The 22,934-nt window shown below is 40.0% G+C and overlaps 1 protein-coding gene across 4 annotated transcripts in view; it reads left to right on the top strand.

Moving 5' to 3' along the window:
- Window positions 1-22,934, top strand: part of cacna2d3a (calcium channel, voltage-dependent, alpha 2/delta subunit 3a) — a 150,344-nt gene that overhangs the window by 59,629 nt on the left and 67,781 nt on the right. For all 4 annotated transcript variants that reach the window (XM_080295138.1, XM_026155216.2, XM_026155217.2 and 1 more), the window contains one exon: window positions 10,163-10,222. In XM_080295138.1, coding sequence (XP_080151264.1) covers window positions 10,163-10,222 — 60 coding nt within the window. The remainder of the gene's footprint in view (window positions 1-10,162; window positions 10,223-22,934) is intronic.

Genomic DNA, 22,934 nt, shown 5'->3' on the forward strand with positions numbered 1-22,934 from the left:
AATCGGTTCTACGCCCGTTTCGAGGTTAGCCAGGCGGCTAATGCTATCTACCGCCTGATTACCGAGGACAGTGACGTCATCAGCGAGAGACCGGTGACCAGCATCGCGGAGCATGACGTCCGAGCGGCACTGAGGAGAGTGAACACAAGGAAAGCGGCGGGGCCAGACGGCATCACCGGCCGTCTGCTGCGCTGCTGTGCTGACCAGCTAGCAGGTGTGTTCACTTACATCTTCAACGAGTCCCTGGCGAAGTCTGTGGTCCCCACATGCTTCAAAAGATCCACCATCATCCCTGTGCCCAAGAACAGCAAACCCTCATCCCTGAACGATTACCGGCCAGTTGCACTGACCTCGGTAGTAATGAAGGTGTTTGAGAGGCCGCTGAAGAACATCATCTCCTCCTCCATCCCAGACACCACAGATCCGCTGCAGTTCGCCTACAGATCCAACAGATCCACAGAGGATGCCATCGCCCACGTCCTACACACCACTCTCAGCCACGTGGACAAGAAACAGGGTAACTATGTGCGAATGCTGTTTGTTGATTACAGTTCAGCGTTTAACACAATAGTGCCCTGCAGACTGTTCACAAAGCTGAGGGATCTGGGACTTAACAGCCGTCTGTGTGCATGGGTGTTGGACTTCCTCACTGGCAGAACTCAGGTGGTGAGGGTGGGCAGGTGCTTCTCCAACAGCATCACCATCAACACAGGAGCACCTCAGGGATGTGTCCTCTCGCCACTGCTCTACTCCCTCTACACTTCAGACTGTGTGGCCACCCATGGCTCCAACACCATTGTGAAGTTTGCTGACGACACAGTGGTGTTGGGTGCCATCTCCAACAACGATGAGGCGGCCTACATGGATGAAGTGAAGAATCTGGCATCGTGGTGCCAGGACAACCACCTCCAGCTGAACGTCAGCAAGACCAAGGAGCTGGTGGTGGACTTCAGAAGGGGTCAGCACAGAGACTACAAGCCCATTATCATCAATGGAGCTCCAGTGGAGAGGGTGGAGTCCTTCAAGTATCTTGGTGTCCACATCTCCTCAGACCTGACATGGACTGCCCACATTCAGGTCCAGACCAAAAAGGCTAGGCAGCGCCTGTATCACCTACGACAACTGAGGAAGTTCAGGGTCTCTCCAAAGATCCTCAGGATTTTCTATACAGGCGCTGTGGAGAGCATCCTCACACAGAACATGACATCGTGGTTTGGGAACAGCTGTGTGAAGGACCAAAAAGCTCTCCAGAGAGTGATCCGTACAGCAGAACGCTGCTGCAGGATTGCTCTCCCCCCGCTTCAGGACACCTACACCAGGAGATGCTGGACTAGAGCAGCGCAGATACTGAAGGACCCGTCCCATCCTGGCAACAAACTGTTCCAACTTCTGCAATCTGGTAGAAGGTTCCGCATCTTCCGGGCAAGGACAGAGAGACTCAAGAGGAGCTTCTATCCCCAAGCCATCCGTGCCCTAAACACACACACCCGCCCTCTCACATCATCTATAATTGACTGAGACAGGACTCTTCCAGACACTAAACCAAGACACAATGTACATTTCAATTCCTTTCATTTTAAATATGTTTATATTGTCTATCCTGTAAAATAGTCAGATGTCTATTCATATTAATGTACAGAATTCACCTGCTTGCTGCTACTACTGCACATTCACCCAGTGTATATACTATATGTATGTATATACTATATATATATATATATATATATATATATATATATATATATATATATATATATATATATATATATATATATATATATGTATATATATATATATATATATATATATATATATATATATATATATATATATATATATATATATATATATAATGTTCTTCCTCTACACCCCCCCCCCCCCCCCAATTTTTGCAGAATTCATCGCGCGGCCCATTGGGGCCCTGCTCAGTTTCCAACAATGGCGGCAGCTAGTTAGTTTTAATATTACTCTTATTATTCTTTCTGGGTCACAAAATAAATGTTTAACATATTTTCAGGCGAGAATGTAGCTGTGTAAACCTCAAATATCTGCTCAGTTTATCAGGACACCGCATATTTTCACAAGCGCTCCGACGTTTTCGGAGACGCCTGTTACCCAGTAGCTCGTTAGCTAGGCGGGGGCTAGGCTAACTAGAGCCGTGAGAACACCGGACTCCCGGCAAATCGTTTTCAAACCCACCGCCGTCTTTCGCTACTCAGGTTAAACATGATATATAAGTCACTTAGATAACTTACAAATGTTATTGTTTGGCTTTTTTCAGTATTTTATTTGTTCCTGAGTAAATCGGTTTGGCTGAGATTAAAGTTATAGTTTTTACACAGCTGAATAAACGTCAAGCAGACAGCTGATTATCAGAAGTGTGAGATGCTCAAGAATTTACTCCGGTGTCCTGCTATATTTTAGATAGCAAGGAGTTTATTAAACTTCACCAAGACAATCTGCACATTTCATTAAAATTTAATAAATATAAGAGCAGATGCTGCTGGTGCAATAAGCTGTACGTTTTACGTCCAATGGATGATGATCTGATTGGTCGACTAATCGCAAAAATAATCGGTGACTAGTCGACTATCAAAATAATCGTTTGTGGCAGCCCTAATCATCATATGTACTCAAAGTGCAGCTGTAGATTTTGATGATGCACCAATTTCGGGTATTTTTTTTGGATTGATTTATTTATAAAATCCAAAATTTGCCCTTACATACTCATTTTCGTGTATTGTTGTAAACGTGTTGAAAAGTGTGCTCTGGGTGATGACCTGGTCTAAGCAATAAAATATTGAAAATTACTGACAAAACTAAAACTAAATAAGTTTAAATATTTAAGTGATGATCAGCTGAATGCTACGTCACAAATGATTGTGAAATTACACCAAATGTTGATTGCCGTTAGAAGGAAAAGTCTTGCAATGCAATCTAAATATGACATGTGTCAAAACAAATTCTTGTTAGCATCAAACTCCTAATGAGCATGCTGCTGAAGCCTTCTTCCTGTTTCCTTCTTACTGTAGGATCTGTACGTTGCAATAGAAAGTGCCCTGAGGTGACTGTTGTTGTGAATTGGTACTTTATAAATAATACTGAGTTTAATTGACCTGAGTTAAAAACAGTTGAAAGTTCTACCTTTTTTTGTTTTTACTGTTTTTAATTATATATGTAGCTTAAATGATCACTACAGTTATCTGCACTTTTGCCATTGTTACGTTGTTTCATTCACTGTTGATCTTCAGTCTAAGATTATTTTCAATCATGCATTTCTGTTGAGAGTGATCACTGTTAATGACGAGGCATGGCAAGCCAGTGGATGTCCTTCTCCTCCCTGTCACCAAAAAAATTATCATTAATGGATTTCATGTCTTGAACAATGAAATGAGCGTGCATGGCTAAGGGGAATGCCAAGAAGAAAAGATGAGTCAAAAGTTTGGCCTAAGCAAGAAACTGAAACACGAAACAAAGACCAGGGTGAGGTGGTGCAGGGATCGGGTAACAGGGCTGCACTTTAGATTCCCTTTCAGTCAGCAGAACTGCTGAGCTATTGATTATTGGGACTTGATGTTTCAAAACACGCCGTGTCCCTTCATCTCTGTCATTCCCTCTATTTTTCACTTTTCCTTTTATTTTGTTTCCCTTCTGTCTCTCCATCATGCTCCAGTCGCTTGCCTTATAAAAACGGAGAAGAAGTGTCACAGGGCACTTTTTCCATTTTGTTGATTCTGCAAGTCTTCCCTGGCTGGTTTGACAAAATTGCTGTCCCTAGTGCTATTGACGGGTCGTCCCAAGCCAAGCTTTCTCACCTGAGCTCAGGACTATGGCAGAAACAAGACACGAAGGACTCGCAGGCCAAGGCTTAGTTAGCATTTCCTTTTATATCCAAGACAGAGCTATGTATGTGCACGTTTTTTAACTGCACTAGCTTAGCGTACTTTATTTGTTTATATCACGTGGACATATTTATAATTTTATCTATTCATGCCATTATATTAGAGAAAAATATGTAATTCAAACAGGGCTGATAAATAGATATAATTTTAGGTTCTGATCCTGATATTTAACTTTTATTGGGTAGCAACTCTGCTACTCTATGGACAGATCTCTGCAATAACTTCTAACTTCCAAAGATGGTTACAGGACAAATGGGAAGTTAAGTTGTACTCCGAAGTACAAATGTGTGTTGAAGCAACAGCACACAGGACCTTAGGGAATGCTTTTTATGTGAGTCTATTTAGAGCTGTAGTTGATGTGGTCTTGTTCTTTGTTACCTCTGGAGAGCATTCAGATTCAGGCCACTGCCCTCCCTTTTTTGGTGGAGGGAACATCCTGAGGCAAGGCTTAATGTACTGCTTTAAAAAAGTCAGAGACTTCCGTTACCAGTCAATAATGTATGTGACCACCCCATCCATCCTTCCTCTGCTTCTCTGACTGTGGCTCTTAGCATAGCTCAGCTATATATGACAGCTAACTTTCACAGCTTTAGTGTTGCCTTCATAATGGATAGGCATTTGCTAAGGTCAGCGGCTTCATCCGTCAGGAAACTCGGAATACAGCAAGCACGGCGCAAGAACAACAATAAGCCAATCACGCTGACAGTTAAATGAGGGGGATCGTTTCTGAACTTTTGAAAGTGTAAACAAACTGAATCCTTTGTTAGGCAAATCATAATCACACGATGTCAGATAATGGAAGGGGGTAGATGAGTCCAAATGTCAGGAAAAAAGAGGGGGCGGATGGAGGTGGGTGGGATGGAAAGTGATGAAATTTTTGTTTAATTCAGTGGAAAGACATCACTTATTTACGTTAGAGATCTGGGAACCATTAGACAAGCAAGGTTTCGCTCAAGCTTAAAGACACTCGATCTAAATAGATCTTAATTAAAATGTAACATGTAAATCTAAGCACACTGTCAAATTACATTTAATAAAACAGATATCTTTCTTAATAGAAATGCCATCGTTTTTGGGGGGAATTTTTTCTTTTCTAGTAACTAAGAGCCCTGTCCCGTTACCATAGCAGGTCCTGTTAGCACTGTACATGTAGCTTTTTACTCTGGCAGCGGTGAAAGCGAATGTGCTCGTATAAGGGCGTGTGTTTTCAAAGAGGCAAAAGGGCTGTTGCTGCGTCAGTTTAATTATTACTGTCATCTCATACCAAGCAAAGCCTCGACAGAATGGTTTGAAAAGAAAAGTAATTTCCTCTCTTTTTAAACTGCATCATACATTTTGGCAGGACCATCTATTGACAAAAAGACATGGCAGGCTCATTTGAATTTTTGCGAGACACACACGAACGCACGCAATCAGACAGCATGCTACCTTGTGTACGCCCACAGCAACGCAACATGCACACAAAGATAAACACGCCACCTGGAGTGTTCATCCTGGTGATATGGGGGAATTGAAATTCACAGGAGTAAGGAGTATCTACTTATCTCTAATGTGTTTTTCCAATTGAGAGACTCCCTGCTACTATGCAAGTTATTTTTCCCCTAGAGCTTTTAGTCCCATCTTATTGCTTGGTAAGTTAAACTGCATTAATAATATGTCAGAACTGATTACCAGAGGTAGAAAATAAGTGTTCAAATGTTCGGTAGAGTGCAGTAGAGCAGAAATTACAACAAGCCATATATTCCTTAATGTATTCCTTGAGAAAATGTAATGCTTTGTAACACTTAAATCCAATAATTTTTGTCTGAACCAGATTAATAGGCTCAATTCTGATTGGAGTTCAGGTTACCTTATAACTCTATACATGGACACACATGCATACAGTTCATGGACTCATGACGCATATAGTACATGCATACTTGCACATGTTTAAGGACTGACATTTGCAAAAGAAGCAGAATAGGTCAAGGAGCTAATACTTCAAGGTGTGAGCTGAGAAAACGATTAACACTCACACGCACGCACAAAAACAGACCATTACCCACTCACAAATGCTGACAAGTATGTTTGTATCGACAATGGCTTTTGCAAGCAGCAGCTGACATTTTGTTGGGAGTGTGAGGCTAAGTGATCAGACCTTCAGAGAATGCTATTCTATCATTCCTCTTTCATCCTCCCTTTATTTCACCGTCCTTATCTTTGTTTGTTCCTCGAGTTCTCAGCAAATGTACCTGCACACACACACACACACACACACACACACACACACACACACACACACACACACACACACACACACACACACACACACACAGAAAGAAGACATCCAGGTCCTTTCTGCCTTGCTTCTCTCTCTCAGCCTCTCAGAGATCATAAAGAAGGTTGAACACATGTATACATAATCAATAGCCAACTAGAATGAAGCATAGAATGATATGCAACAGTACGCAATGGCCAGGTGTGTTGCTATGGTGAAGAAAATGATTGGTTGGACTCTAGATTACAGCGTTCACTTCCAAAAACCGTCTGCCTGCACACACAAGCGCAGCAGCGCAACACACAAGCGCAGCAGCACATGGCCTGGCTGAAATAAGCTGGCTGATTGCAGGAGTTTTACTGGTAAAGCCATTTGAATGGAAATGTGAAATGGAAGTCTATTACTAAAACTCATAGACATCAGGACCAGCTGTGAAAGAGAGAAATTACTTGCGATAAGAACTTACAATGTGCATCAGTAGAAAGACGTACGAGGAAGCATTGCTGTGTGTGTCTGTGTTTGTGTGTTGAATCGAGATTCCTGAGAGTCAGTCCTGCTGCTCTCGGCCTGAAAAGCCAGTTTCTAGTCCTGCTTCTTTATACTGAGAGAATTCTTCTAAAAGCTCCTCACAACACAATATTTATTTTAATGAACAAAAAACACCCCAAAAACAAGGTTACTCCAAATTGTGCTCATTTTTAAAAAATGCGCACATGCATGAGAATCTTTTTCTCTCTTAAACTGTTCCTCCAGTACTTTGTACACATCAGCAGATCTACTACACCTGTTTAAAAAGCTAGCATATGCTATCAATTGGTACTTTTTTAGTTTCTTAAGAATCTTCCTTGGTAAGGGATCAAGGCTGTAAGGGCGCAGTTATGTCTTAAATCATCATGACTAACACCAGAGGCCCTTAAAGTTTTGTCTTCAGTTCTCAGCCATCGTTAGACTACTTAGTGAGAATAACTGTTAAGACCTCTCAACAGTTAATTTCCATTTTTAACACCGATGACTGGAGCTATCTAAATGTGGACGCGTTAAAAGAGTTGTTCACTGGCATTACTGGACCTAAGCCCCTGGTGTAAGAGTTGGACAGGTCAGCAACTTTAATTATACGTGATTACATTATATTAGTTTTACCCGAGTGATTCAAGTGAGTGCTGACAGAGTATAATATTACTTGGAGTTCTTGCCATGCATTTATCATGCTAATGATCTGATAACCAGCAGTTACATAAATGCTCGTTATTCTGTCTGTTAAACTGTAACAAAAGCAAAGATAAACATGAGTAACCTTTGAGTAAAATTATGAATTTGGGCTCTGCAGGGCAAACACCTTGGACTTTGAACTGCTTTAAGGCATGGCTAATTCTCAAAAAATATAATCATCAACTCACATTTTGTGGACCCAGCTAAAGACAATTCAGAGACAGTTTTATGGATCCATTCAGGCAACCGAAGGGGAGAAAAAGCAGCTGACTAAGGTTTTCTTATGGTTTAAACCATTATATCTATAAACTATCTGTTAAGTGAATTTAATGCAAGACTTGGAATTTTTTTAGTTAATGTTTGGTGTTCTGAAAGACATTAAAATAACACAACACGCCTACTTCACTTAACAAGGTGTGGGGTTAAAATATTTGCTTGGCCTTTGGACAAAGGGTCAAAGGGGAGAGTCCGTTTTTCAATTCACATTTCCACACACAACATCCCATAATGAGAAAGAGAAAAAAAGGCTTAAAAGTCTTCAAAATTTATTTTTTTTAAAAGACATGTGCATTAGTATTCACAGCCTTTGCTTAGCAATGATTTGAAGCACCTTTGGCAGCACAGCCTCAAGTCTTTTTGAGTATAAGGCTGTAAGCTTGGCACACCTGTTTTTGTGCAGTTTCTCCCGTTTTTCTTTGTAAATTGGCTCTTGCTCCATCACGTTGCATGGGCAGCATTACTGGCAGATCTCTCCAGAGATGTTTAATTGGGTTCAAGTCTGGGGATTAGCTAGGCCCAGAGTGGTCCTGAAATCACTCCATTTTTATCATGACTGCGTGCTTAGAGTCATTGTCCGGTTGGAAAATGAACCTTTGCGTAGTCGGACTACCAGAGTGCATGATGCTGCCACCACCATGCTTCACTGTGGGGACAGCATTGGCCAAATGATGAGTGGGTAACTCATCATTTGGCCAATGCGTCATCAGACCAGGGAATTTTGTCTTTCATATTCTGAGAGTCCTTCAGGTGATGTTTACTAGAGTGGCTTCTACTGACTACTCTACGATACAGGCCAAATTGGTGGAGTAATGCAGAAATAGTTTTCCTTCTGGAAGGTTCTCCTTTCTCCACGAGCAATACTGGAGCTCTGTCAGAGTGGCCTTTAGGGTATTGGTCACTTTTTTGATTAAGGCCTTTCTACCCTGATCACTCAGATTGGCCGAGAGTCCTGGTGGTTCCAAACTTCTTGGATTGACTACAAGAAAGCCTGAGACACATGCATCCTGGAAGCCTAGAACTATACAAGATCAACAGGTTCATCAGGAATTTGATGGGGATATGGAAAAAAGCACTACAGGCCAACTTCAAGCCAACAGCACAAATCACCATCAAGTGCGGGATTTACCAAGGAGATGCTCTGTCCCTACTGCTGTTCTACATAGGCCTAAACCCTCTCAGTGAGAAGACAAGACTCACTGACAAGATACAGATACCGACTACGGAATGGAGCAATTGTCAGCCACCTCCTCTACATGCCAGGAGCGAACGAGACTTCACTGATCAACACCACTAAGTGTCAACAGAAATGACATCGGAGAAGTGTAGTTGGATGGTAACAAAGAGAGGGAAGGTAGTCAGAACTGAGGGGGTCGAACTACCAGAAGGCAACGTTGCAGACATCGAGGACAGCTACAAGTACCTGGGAATCCCACAGGCAAATGGGAACCACTAGGAAAGCTGCAACCACCAAATACTGCAGAGAATAAGGCAACTCCTGAGAAGTCAGCTGAATGGGAAGAACAAGATCCAGGCAATCAACACCTACGCCTTGCTGGCAATCAGATACCCACTGCTATAATAAGCTGGTCAAAGCAGGAGACAGAAGAAAAAGAAAGCTTCTGACCACCCATGGAGAGTTTTACCCCAAATCCACCATCTTGAGACTGTATGATCAGAAAGAAGGAAGCCAAGGACTGTGAGTGTCAGAACCACCGTCCAGGATGAGACAAAGTGGATAAACTGTCTTAAGTTAAATGTTTTGACTTTGTAAGCTCTGAGCACAAATGGACAAATTGGATAATGCAAAAATGACAATTTTATGCATTTAACAATTTTATGCTACCACAAAAACAAAAGAAAGAATGAACATTTCTGTAGTGACTCTACATTCAGTAGTGCTGAAACTGTTAATTGGATAGAAGGGGGCCTCTTACTTTTTCTGCTTTATATGATAAACTCCATCTCTTAAAATTGTTAATTTTCCATGATTGTCTTTCATTTGCAAACAGTAGCATCAGCTTGTCTGCTTCTGAAGGATGATTATTCTCATTAGATAGGGTGAAAGAAGGCACAGATATACCCTCACCCACATAGAGGCACGCACAGCAGACGGTAACAGCAAGAGGGCGATAATGGAGTGTATGTGTGTGTTCGTGTGTCATCACATGTTGTTGTTGTTGTGGAGTTTATGAGCGAAAAAGTGCATGTGTAAAACAGCATGAACTGATGAAGGAGTTTGTTGTCACAGTGTCCAAAGAACCTAAGGCGGTCATTACTTCTAACGCTGAACCATTAAGGAAAATAGGCTCTTTTCACGAGATCGCCAAATGTCTGTCTTCTATCTGTGTGTGTGTATTTGTGCGTTTCCTGAGGGGTTTTAGTGTAGCCTAAGTGCTAAGGGTGCTTTTAAAGCTGGTCGTAAAGCTTTTTTCTCCGCCTATTATTTTTGACCCACTAATCAATTCACTTCTTTACTCAAGCTTTTCTATTTCTCTTATCTTCTCTACTCCTGTAGAGGCTGGTAGAGGCAGCAGAGGAAGCTCACCTTCAACATGAAGAGGATCCAAACCTACAGGTGTGTATTCTTGGACACTACTGACAATTCAACCAGCTAAATAATTCTGTCATCAATGATGAAAAAGAAAAAGTATCAATTTGCATCATGTTTTATAAATAAGTGTTTACATTTGTTTTTTAGGTTTGCAATTTTTGTCTGCTGTTATTATAGAGAAATAATAATACTTTTGGTACTAATACTAATAATAGTAGCAAACCTTATTTCTACTCACAGCTTTGTGAATTGTGTAGTTAATGTCATCTAAAGAACAAAATATGATTACTATTTTTGTAGAGTTACAATTTATTTACATATTTTGTAAAATTAAAATCTATGCATTGTTTTAATACAACTTACAGCCTTTATCCCAACTATAATCCACATTATTATTCAACATCTTATTTAGCATCTTTTGAAGGGGGTCCTGAGTCTTCTGGGCCCTCCAGTACATACCCAGATCACTTCACCTAAAAGGCATCCTGGTCAGATGCCCAAACCACTTCAACTGGCTCCTTTTAAAGTTAAGGAGTAGCAGTTTTACTGTGAGCCCCTCCTAAATGACCAAAGCGCACATACCCTTTAGGGGATCCCCATTTCTGCCACTCCCTTCCATAATCTTTATTCTTGCGGTCACTACCAAGATCTTGTGACAACGAGGGATGGTAGGAATAGAGATTAATCTTGATCAATCTTGATTCACTTTCATGAACAGCTCTATTCACCACAACAGACTAGTGTAGCATCCACGTCCCTGTCAAGCCTCTCAATCTTCTGCTTCACTCTTCCTTCATTTGTGAGCAGTAACTGAGATACATAACCACTTCCACCTGGGGAAACAGCTCGTTCTGAAACCAGAGTAGGAGTGGGCACTGCACCCTTTTAATGCCTGGCCTCAGATTTGCTAATTCGAATCCAAACCACTTCACACTTGGCTGCAAACAGCCCCAGTATAAGCTGGAGGTCATGGCTTGATGAAACCAACAGAATCACATTGTCTGCGAAAAAACAGAGACAAAATTCAAAGACCATCAAATCCTCCCCCCTCCATGCTCTGCCCTCGGCTGCACTTAGAAAAACTATCCATAGAAATTACGAACAGAATCTGTGACAAACAGCAGCCCCTGTGGAGACCAACAACCACTGCACTGAAGGGAGTTATTGTACACAATTTGCCTCATGCTTTTCCAAGGCATGCTGGGACGTGAAAGGACCAAGCAAAGGTAACACCTCTTCCACCCGACCACATCAACAGGTGGAATTTTCCTTCACTCCCAGGAGGATAATTGCAGCTCTAATGGGGGCTTGCAAAGTGCCCATATCAGCTGTAATTTTCGTGTGTAGTATGACTAGGGCATTCCCCTGCTGTCTCAGGTAGACCCTGTGATGCTTTCAACATTCTGATAATACCCCTGAATAGGGCGAGGGGTAAGGGGAAACTCTGCAAATCCAACTGCAAATCCTTATTTGTAGTTGAACAAATCTGGAGCCAGTAAAGCTGATGCAGCTGCACCTATAGATGTATAATAACTCAACATTTAATTGCATGGGGGAGGAAACACATCTAGTTTGTCAAATAGATATGTAAAGCAAGCAATAATAGTCATGTTTTTATACCTGGGTATACTCTGTGGGAAACACCTTTTGAGTCTGAAACATAAATCATGAATTATTTATGGTGTTATATCTCTGTCACATTCCCACTCAAATATTCAACACTTTCTAAATGACTCCCTGGGAGTTCCATCCTCACTTCTGCAGACTTGGGCAAATGCATTCAGCTAATCATTTCTGTATACACCCCCCCAAACCAAGCTTCTGCTCTCATGGTTCTGCCTCAAATCCATTTGAGCAGCTTTAATTTTTAGAGTGCAGCTTTGTACTTTGTGTGTGTGTGTGTGCGTGTGTGCGTGTGTGTGTGTGTGTGCGTGCGCGCGCGTGCGCGCGTGTGTGTGTGTGTGCGAGAGAGAGAGAGAGGCAGAATAGCTGAATATGTGGCGGGGCGAGTTTGTTCAAGCATCGAGCACATCTCAGAAGTTTCTTAAAGTGGGAGGAGCAACAGCAGAAACTTGAGTTTTAAAGAGGAAATATGATACTTAAGTCGACTTGGGAGTATTTGCTGGAAAACTACTTATAAATCGCTTGGCAGCCGTGTTATGTGTGTTAGTGGCAGCAGCAGCGAGTATGTGTTTACTCTGTCAGGTTTTAAAGGTATTACAGTGAATATCCTGCGGTGTTCTGCTGTCATTGGTTATTAAGGAGGATCAGTTGCTAGATTTAACCACTGACTGTTGTCCAGCTCTGCCCCTGTCATTTCTTTTTTTTATGTTCTTGTTTTTTCCACAAACTGAAATTTCCTTCCTTTGATCTGTAAAGGAAAATTACACCATTTAACACTCTGACCGTGCTTTAAAACAATGCTCACATGCACTGACATATAGAAGACAAAACAAATAAGAGAAACCGCTCCGTTTAACATGGTTTTAACTAATAATTTATTCATAAAACAAGGGCAAGCAAACAAAACTGTCTTCTTCAATATTGGGTTGAAAGTATTGTATATAGTTCTGCATGTTTTTGTGGTCATGTGCATTTGATATTTATGGAGTACTGGGTTTGTCTTTTTTGTTTGCTATGCAGCTTAATATGCAATAACATCGTGTGGGGTCACAGTGGTGCTTTATGCTGATAATTACTTGGTAGTGATGAGATGAGCATCCTTTTGTTTTAGCTTTAATGCTTTTTAGCTTCAGACGTTGATACTGGCTCATAAAAACAGTAAATTGAGCATTTTGCATATTCTGATATACAGTTATCAAGATACCTTATACTACCACACCTATATGATGTAGGGCTGCTCAATTAATCGAATTTTAATCAAATTTTAATCACGATTACGATCTGGGCTTTCAACGATCATTAAAAATGACTGAGCCGATTATTAGCCCCTCCCTCATGCTTTACTCTCGCCCTGCTCCGTGTGGCAAATCGAGCGCACCTCTCTGCATTTCGAACATACGTCACAACAATTAAGAGGACCCGAGGGAAGCTCGGAAAGCTCAGCAGAAGTTATTTGGAGAGGAGAGTGACTGCTGTTGGTTAAAAAGAGGTAAAAAAAACTTCAGTGGTGTGGAAACATTATGGGTTCAGTCAGACGTGGATCAAGTAGACACAGTGTGTAAACTTTGCTACGGTGTCGTAGCTGCACCACAGAGCAACACTGCAAAGTTCACTAAACATAGATGTTGACATTTTTCATTGATTTCTTATATTGCAAACATTTGCACTGTTATCAGTATTTGCACACTGTTTTATATTATTTTTTAAAGTCATTATTCAACACATTGTTAACCCTTTAAAGCCGGTCAGAGCAGCACGCTCCGTTTTGTGTGACTATTTTTAAATCCCTGTAGAACCTGAACCGTGTAAGCTAGCGCAATAATTTGTTTTGCATATGAAACCGGAGGAGTTGTACTTACATCTTATGTCATCAGCTTGGTTTCCTTCCCCATAAAGCTTTGCAAAAATTGCATAAAAGGCGCTTGCAGCAACAAAAACATAATACTCCAGAAAGACGCTTTTGCGATCCAATCAGCTGTTCGTAACACTTCCCACATTGACACAGACGTCACCCTAACTATGCATGTCCGCCATTTCCTGCCCGAAACCGGAAGTGACGTCATTTCGCGGAAAATGTAGTTTTTTACTTGTAGGCCTTAAAAGCCTATACTGGTGTTTTTATAAGTCATGTTTGACTTTTCTGAATAGTTGCTGGGATGCTTAAAACTCGAGTTGCACTGCTGGAAATAGTTTATTTTGATGCACCTGCTGTTTTCTTTGCAAATTTGCATCATAGGATTGTTTTTTGTTTTTCCCTGCAGTATATAAAAATTGCTGTATCTCCAAAATAAAACTATGAAGACACTCAAACTAAATTTCCTGTTGTTGTAAACTATTTTTTGCAACTTTTTTGTATTTAAAGTTTTGAGGGATAAACCTCTTAAATTTCTCCAAGTAGAAATATTGGTAAAAAAAACAAAAACGATTTTCAATTTTTTTGTAGTTTATTGCACTTTTTTGCAATTAATGTAGTTACTATGGACTTAATGCATACATATTTTTAAAATATGGGCTATAACAGTTGTATTGATGTATAGCAACTTGAAATGCTCCCACAAATGGCACTACAGCATGTAAACATATAATATAAGCTCTGGCGGACTTGGTTCTATGGTAGGTCTTAAAGGGTTAAATAAATATCGTCAAATAATCGAGATCTCAATTTCAGTGAAAATAATCATGATTATCATTTTTGCCATAATCGAGCAGCCCTAATATGATGTATCTGGAGACAAAGAGAAGCTGGTGAGAGGGACCGAAGAAAGGAAATATAAGCCTGTAATTTGACCTAACTAAAGAATATTGTTGCCCACTATGACTTCTGTCTTGTCACTGGTAGGAGCAAAGCAAAAATAGCATTAGTAGCACAACTGGAAATAGAGTACTCTACATTTTCCGTACTACATTTTTTCAGATATTGCCCCAAACTGGCAGAAGATGGCTTCAAACTGAGCAACAAACTGAAGAAACCAACTGGAGTACAGCTCAAACAGTACACCGTGCAAACCCAGCTGACTGAGAAGTCTGTTGTATTTTGGAAGGAATATACTCAACAGCTGCAGACACCAAAACCTGTTATGGAAGACAAAAATAAAACAAAACACAGAGTCTGAAAAAGGTTTTTAATTTCAATATGCAATGAAAATACTTTGCTAACTGTGGTTTCTTCAGTAATAACCAGCTCAGTTTCTTTTATACCTGCACAGCAAACTCAGAATCACTCGTGGTCGTGCTGTGCGTCACTTCTAAACGAATAATTCATTGATCACTAACAGCAGAGGATCACACGTGTGGTTAACTTGTTTATTTTATAAAAGAAATGTTTAAATGCCGTTCAATCTGATCGTCGTATCTTATTCATCTTTCTCCCTTCATCATCACCCTGTTCTTGCAGGTATCACTGAGATGACCTCAGTCCTAATATTTAGACATCTTTGTGTTGTACTAACAAATATATTGGTAAATTTTAAATTTCACAGACAAAGGCAGACTTTGCATCGTGTGACGACCTCATACGTATAATAATCACTATTTCTTTATCGGGCTCATCATGGTAGTACTAGATCATTGTCTTTGCTCAGCATGCTTGTTAGCATGCCTATGTTTGGTTTATCTGATAGCTTATCTATGGGTAACTGGGCTAATATGTTATGTAATTAAATTAAATATTTCTTTTTATTGTAAATTGTGTTTAAATTGTCTGAGCAAAACAGTGAAATGATTAAGCATTCCTGAGGTGTGATCATGAAATGCAGAAGCTGTTTACCTGCATGGGAACATGCATGTATATTATTGCAGCACTGTACATGTACACCTGTGTAGGTGTGCATGGTTCATGTCTGCACTGCTCTGATGGTGGCATTTCTAATAGCGCGTTTTACTGCAGAACATGGTGAATAGATGGTAATTATTGCCAGCTATGCTAAAAATACCACATCCTGTAGGGTGAACCCTCCTCCATCACTATTCTGAGTTTATTATAAAATGTTTGTGGTTTATTGCTATTGGATACATATTTGGCTGGCAGCGATTTGATAGGAATTTCCTTATCTATCCTTTCCAGAGCTCTTCTGCTTCCATGTGAAATTGGCACGGTAATCTGCTGCGATTTTCCTCTCTCACTCTTTTACCCGCATTGCTCATGTACTGTAAATAGGAAAGCAGAGAGCAGTCTCCCATGCACTCTGCAGCCAGTGAATCCTTCCTTGGAGGTTGGAAACAAACAGCCAATTGCTAAGCTCGATGTTGACTGAAAATGTGGCCCCAGTCAGGCGGGAGCAGTGAGAAAGAAGTGCTTAATCTGTTTTTTGTTCTCATACTCCCGTGTCTGGGGCATTATCGTAGACTGCAGAGAGGGAGCCACTTGCTTGTTGCTTAATAATATCAAAAATGTTTTGACCCATGTCTCTGTCTGTGTTTTGCCTGCTTCAGTGTCCTGTCACATGTAGGGCACTTATGTGACTTTTTTTTAAATAGCTATTTAATCAAGACTAGGCTTTGAACACATTGTATATTACACAGTTACACACAACTGGTTGAGACAGATGGGTAAACTACCCTGAGCCCGGTTCTGCTGGAGGTTTCTTCCTGTTAAAAGGGAGTTTTTCCTTCCCACTGTCACTTATAGGGGATTGTTTGATTGTTGGTTTTGTACCTTACAGTATGAAGTGCCATGAGACTCTGCATGAATAAACATGAATTGAACTGAAGTGAAACTTGCACACAAAGTAGTCTGAAGTACTTTGTTAACAGTGTCACAGAAAATGGTTCAAAAAGGTTCCCCACAGAGACAGAAACAGTGTTGATTGTTGAGTGAGGCAGTGGAGGTTTGTAATATTATCTCCTCAGCAACAAGCACAGAGCATCAAGACACTGCCAGTTAGACCCCATGTTGCTTAAAGCTAAACTTTGATCAAAGCGAAGCATGTAAGTTTGTACATTTTTCATTAATATGGGTGAACGTTAGTTCGGTAACAATACCAAAACAGCATAATGTGAAACAACACTGTAGAATATTATTAAGTGAGAATAAAGAAAAGACTTAAGTCACTTCAAACTATTTGCAAGCATCGAACTATTTTCTGTTAAAAGGCAAAATGCAGCTCAAGTATCAAACTTGGAAGCAAAGTCTTCAGTGTTGTTCCTCATGCTTTGTCTGCCAATAAACTTAAGTAGTACCTACTGGTACATTTTTACATTTACCCACAAGCTAACATTAAAACTAAGAAAACCAAGTGGATTTAAATATTTGATGCAAACAAACTTTGTTAATCACTTTTTCCTCTATATTTCTACAAGCTCCAAGAGAAAAGGTCAGATAAATGCAGATCATTTCTATGTTGTGAGGTGTGTTTGTGCATTATACCCCCATGTGGCTTCTATAGACTTCCAGACATGTTTGACTCCAAGTTGTGAGCACACAGTTTAAGCTGCGTGAAGTAGGATTTCAAGTAAGGTATATAAACTCTTACTTGGCCTTTTCCTCCAAGTTATTTACTCAGTCTGCTGTCTTGTTTACCCCCTGATTACTTATATCCATGCCCCCGGTTGTTTTCGACTCACATTTTCACACTCTGGGACTCTTCTTCCTTTCCAAACTGTGGCAAAAAGAGCAGGGAGGTGAGCGGGGAAAAGAGTCTAAGTCAAGATTACATTTAAACGTGAGCACCAGAGGGTGGGGCATCATGGTCAATCCTTCCCAAATCACACGTTGTGTCTTTTTCTCTTGAGGCTGTTGATCCACTGTCTGACTCTCTGCAGGAAAAATATTAAAATCAGCAAAAGCCTTCAGAGATATGGCTTACTGTACTAAACTGCATCAGTGCTCTTCTAGGAGGCAAATTAAACTTTTGCAGTGTGTTTGCTTTTTAGTTTTTTTTTTCATTGACAAGCAATATTTTGACCTGATCTTGATCTGTGACTAAAAAAATGAACACGGGCTGATAGACATGTACCACACTCAACACAGTTTCCATTGTCTGGTGTGCAGCCAGTGTTAGAGAGACGGCCACTTTGTAATTCTAGAGACAGAATCAGCATTATGTGCTTCTATTTGTAAGACATTCCTGCAAAAGTTGCACAAATCTTCACATGTAGAACATTGTGAAATGTCCAGAGAAACACTGGAGCACATTTACTACAATAGCAGAAGCAAAAAATGCAGGTCAGAACCACCAAAGAGAGGACAAAACAGCATCGGAGACACAAAATCATGAATTTCAAAATCACCTAAATCACCCTTCTTCTCCATTCTGATTGGCAGTTCGAACTTGACCATGTCTACATATCTAAATGCATTGAGTAGCTGCCATCTGATTAGTTAATTACAGAAGGCATTTGCATTAATGAGCAATTGAACAGGTGGTGAGCATTTGTTAAAAGGCTAATTTTCACTTAGCGATCAGTCTCGTGGTTCTATATGTTCAAAAGTCGAGCCAAAGAATTAAAGGCAGAAAGTGATTGTTTTTGTAAATCCACTTATCGTGTGATTATATCAAACTCAGTGCCATAATAATATTTTAATGTGAGGTGGTACATATTACACAATAAATCCTTTTTGGCTTGCATGTTGAAAAAGGGAACTGAAGAGGCTCCACTTTTTACCCTTTGCTAACCCTTTATTCATCCTCTCCCTCTTTGTCTGTCCCACACTAAGTGAGTGGGTGCTGATGCTACAATCTCTCAACGTAATGCACCGCAGCGTTAAAGATCAGGTTGTTAACACTACGATCTGGGACTGCATTAGCGGCACTGGGCTCTCCTTTACTGTACTGCTGGAATGGCATAATTGACGTACTCAACACAGACACCCACACTTGGACACACATGCATAGATGCAGAGACACACACACACACACACACACACACACAGTTACACATCATGGCTTGCCCTGGACTCCATTCAGACACCCACACTCGCTCTCGCACTATTGAAAATGTGCAATTTTAATCAAAATGAAAGACAACATACTGTGAATATAAATGCGTTTGTTAGCAGATTAATTAGCTGTGTTATGTCTTTACTTTTTTTAAGCATTGTGTTTTCTGTACTTTGAACTGCTGTTGCCTCTGGTGACTTATCTTTCTCATTTCTGTTTTTCAAAACAATTAACACTTAACATATGCACAGCTCTAATTGTGTCTTTCAACTGAGTCGTCATTAAGTGTTGCTCTGTCTTCTAGGTGGCCACTTCTATAAGAAACCTTTGTTGTTTAAGTGTATATAGAGAGGTCACAATGTTTAAAATGTCATTTTAAAAAGTAATAATTTTAATGGGAACCTCAAAGTAATCAGAAATAATCATAAAGAATACACAGAAACACTTCTCACTTCTATTTTGTTTCAAATTTGAGCATTTTTTTAGTTGCTTTTCTTCCATCTGAGCTGCAATCAGATGATAAATTAATGATAATTTACTCGACTCTTTAGTGCTATGACAAAGTGACAGACAAGGAGAGCAGTGCTTACTGCAGCTGCATCCACACCGAAAGAGATTATCTCATCACGCATCACCTATTAGCTGATTGCTGGTCGCTTGCAGATGTTGCACACTCTGGTTGCCTAGGTAACTCTTTAATATATTTATTACTAGGTCACATGTCATCCAAAACTATACTCTGCTCTCATTGTCACTGGCTTCAATCACTCACCTGGAACTGGAGAACATTTTACGCTTGGGAGCTGGACACTTGCTGTTGTCAGTGATTATGCTGCTAATGGTGACTTGAAGTTACAAATTACAATTAACCTTAAAAGGTATCTGATTAACCCACCGCTGGGCCAACACTGATTGAAAGCATCAAATCACTGCAACTTTATCATGATACAGAGTTTGCTTAAAATAAATTGAAGAGTTTTTCATGTCTGTGTAGTTGTAGTGTCAGTGATAGGTAGCAGATTTGAAAGCACGTTACAGGAGGGAAAATGAGGCCAATAATTGGAACGAGCTAAGACATATCAATATGTCTGAGTGGATGACTGTAAAAAAAAAGAAAGATCCAATTTACTGATGCAACAGAACGGTAAGGAGGCAAGCATGAGAAAATGTGTTTCAAATCCACAGTGAAAACTGTTTGTTGGAGTGGGGTACAAAGAGAAAGCAGCACTTCAGTCTTCAGAGACATGCTGCACACTGAGGTATACAATCCCCAGCAGTAATGCCTGCTAACATACAGTATGTCAAAACGTTACATAAGAAGCACTTAAAGGCAGTTGAAGTGCAAATAGTGCTGAGTGTTATGGACTTAACCTTCACAGTCCCTGAGCTCAAACATATCTGAACATTTATGGGGAACTCGGTAACTGAAAACGCCAGCCATTCCTCATATCGCTATAACAACACCGTTATTGAGTTTTTGTTCCAGAGCTAGTTCAAATAAGGCAAAGGTATTCTAAAACCCCAAATCTTTTTATTCGATTCCATTACTCAAGGCAAGGCAAGTTTATTTATATAGCACAATTCAACAGCAAGATCATTCAAAGAGCTTTACAGGGACATTAAAAAACTAAAACAAATAAAAAGCATGATTTAAAATGGAAAAAACACACAAAAAACACGAGATAAAATCAGTAGTTAAAATGTAAGTTTTGAAATTTTAACTTAAAAGTAAAACAGTGTGGATTTGGTGCTTTATTCCAATATAGCTGAGAACAGCTGAGTCTTCAAGCTGGATTTAAATAAACTGAGTGTTTCAGCTGATCGGAGGCTTTCTGGGAGTTTGGAGCATAAAAGCTGAATGCAGCTTCTCCATGTCTGGTTCTGACTCTGGGAACTGATAAACTAAACTCACTAACTCACTAAAATAAAAAAACAACTCTGATGTCTTTATATTTTAATCATAATAATAGTAATAATGCTAATTTGTATTTTACAACAGGTGGACTTTTTAAAAAAAATCCCACCTGTTGTACAGGCAGGGAATGAACAGGCAGATGGGAGGGATATTAGTCTGTGACAACCTGGAAGTGCAACAGTTTCCCCACAGATATCCCTGATGATACAAGCCAAGTCACATAAATGCAGAAGGGAGCCAATGGGAGCTGAACACCAGGAAGAGACAGAAGGTGGTGAGGAATGCACAACAAGCTAACAATGGGAAATAAGAAGCAGCCTGAGCAGGAACACAAAAGGGGAAAATTGAGTTGAGAGGCAGAAAAGCAAGTAAATGAGAGAGAAACGGTGCAAAAGACAGAGTGAAGACACAATGGAGCTTTACCTTAAGCACGTGCAGTCACTTTAGCTTCTATGTGCCAGATATTAGTGTGTGCATCTATGGGCTGTGTACATGAAACTCCCGTTTTGTTAGTATTGGCCTTAAATGCTCAACATGTTAAGTAGAGATCAAGTCTGCTGTGAAGTGGGTTTTACAAGCTCCTCTGCAATGATATCCTACTCAATGTTTAACTCCCCCTAGCTTAATTTTGCTTGTTGCTTTATTAACACAAAACTGTTAAATGATTTAATATAATAATGTTAGAATATTATATTATATTATCTTTTACAGTGTTCACAGCAGTTTTGCTTTGCCAGGATCAACAATAAGTAATGCAAATTTAAAACATGTGAAAAATGATTTAAATGAAGACTTGATTGAATATTTAACAGCCACAAATGCAACAGTTGTAATTTTCATTACTGCCATTCACACAGTCTTTGTGCAATGCATGTATTTCTTCTGGAGAATCAGAATCAGAAACTTTATTGTCATTGTCATGAGAACAACGAAATTAAGAATGGTCCCCGATCATTGCATCATCCCTAGCAATATCAAAATATAAATAAAACAATAAAATTCAATAAATAAAATAGATAGAATACTTAAAATACTAATAAGATGTAACAGTAAAACATTCACATACATTCCCACACACATGCTTCAGACCGTGCATAGATTAACACAAGAGTGGCGTGATGGACATTTTTTTGTAGTATTCAGATGTGTTATTGCAGTTGGATAACAGCTGTGTTTGAGTCTATTAGTCCTTGCTCTGATTGCCCTGTACCGTCTGCCTGAGGGCAACAGTTCGAACAGGGAGTGGCCAGGATGTGAGGTGTCTTTTATGATGTTTTGGGCCTTTTTAAAACAGTGGGCGTTGTGTAGAACTTCCAGTGTGGGGAGAGGGCAGCCAGTGATCTTTTGGGCGGTGTTAATGATCCCTTGGAGTGCTTTCCTCTGAGCCCCTGTGCAGCTAGTGTACCAGATGCATATGCAGTAAGTTAGAACACTCTCAATGGTGGCTCTGTAGAAGGACACCAGCAGTCTCTGTGTGATGTTATTCCTCCTGAGAATTCTCAGGAAGTACAGTCTCTGTTGGGCCTTTTTCAGCAGCTCGGAGGTGTTCACACTCCAGGATAGGTTCTCCTCCTCCTGGAGCTCGACTCTGAGAGGTTTAAGTACAGTTGTGCTGTGTCCGAGGAACTCAGACCTTCTTTACCAGTGGATAAAGGTACAGTTAGGTCAAGTACAATCAAAAAAAATTAATTAATAAAAAATCTTGCTGTCATTTACAATCACACCTGATTTCTCGATTTCTGATTTGAGGGAGATTCTGAGTTCCAGATCAAGTGGTATTGTAGACAAGATATATATTCTAATACATTATTGGAATGACATATAGCTGTGAACACAGGCTAACGTATCATTCACAGTTCTGCACATATCTATTTTTAATATTTTCTATTTGTCCCTCTCAGCAGCTTCATCTCGTCTCCTTTCCTGATTTTGTTCTATAATTATCATTAAGCAGTGAAAATTTATCCTGTTTCACTGCATTTGTATTTGTTAACAGCCTGTTTGTTTCATGGTTACAGGCTTAAAGAAAACCCTTTAAAATATCCTCGCACTTCCTTCTATCTTTAAAGGCACATTTTGAAGTGATTCCCCAAAGCAAGACAGACATGAAAATGCTGGTGTCAGAGTCAGCTCATTTAAATCCTGTTCATTTTGTTGGACTGGAAAACACAGGTACCAAACTGGTTGTAGAAAATAGATGATATTCCAAACATCATAAAGGTCAATGTGCCTACGATTTCTTTTTACAAGTCAAGTCCCCAACATTAGTGAGTTGCATACTAATGTGCTTGTACTGTAAGTAAATGCTTACGGATGCAAT

The sequence above is a fragment of the Astatotilapia calliptera genome, chromosome 20 (genome assembly GCF_964374335.1).
Source record: "Astatotilapia calliptera chromosome 20, fAstCal68.1, whole genome shotgun sequence".
NCBI lineage: Eukaryota > Metazoa > Chordata > Actinopteri > Cichliformes > Cichlidae > Astatotilapia > Astatotilapia calliptera.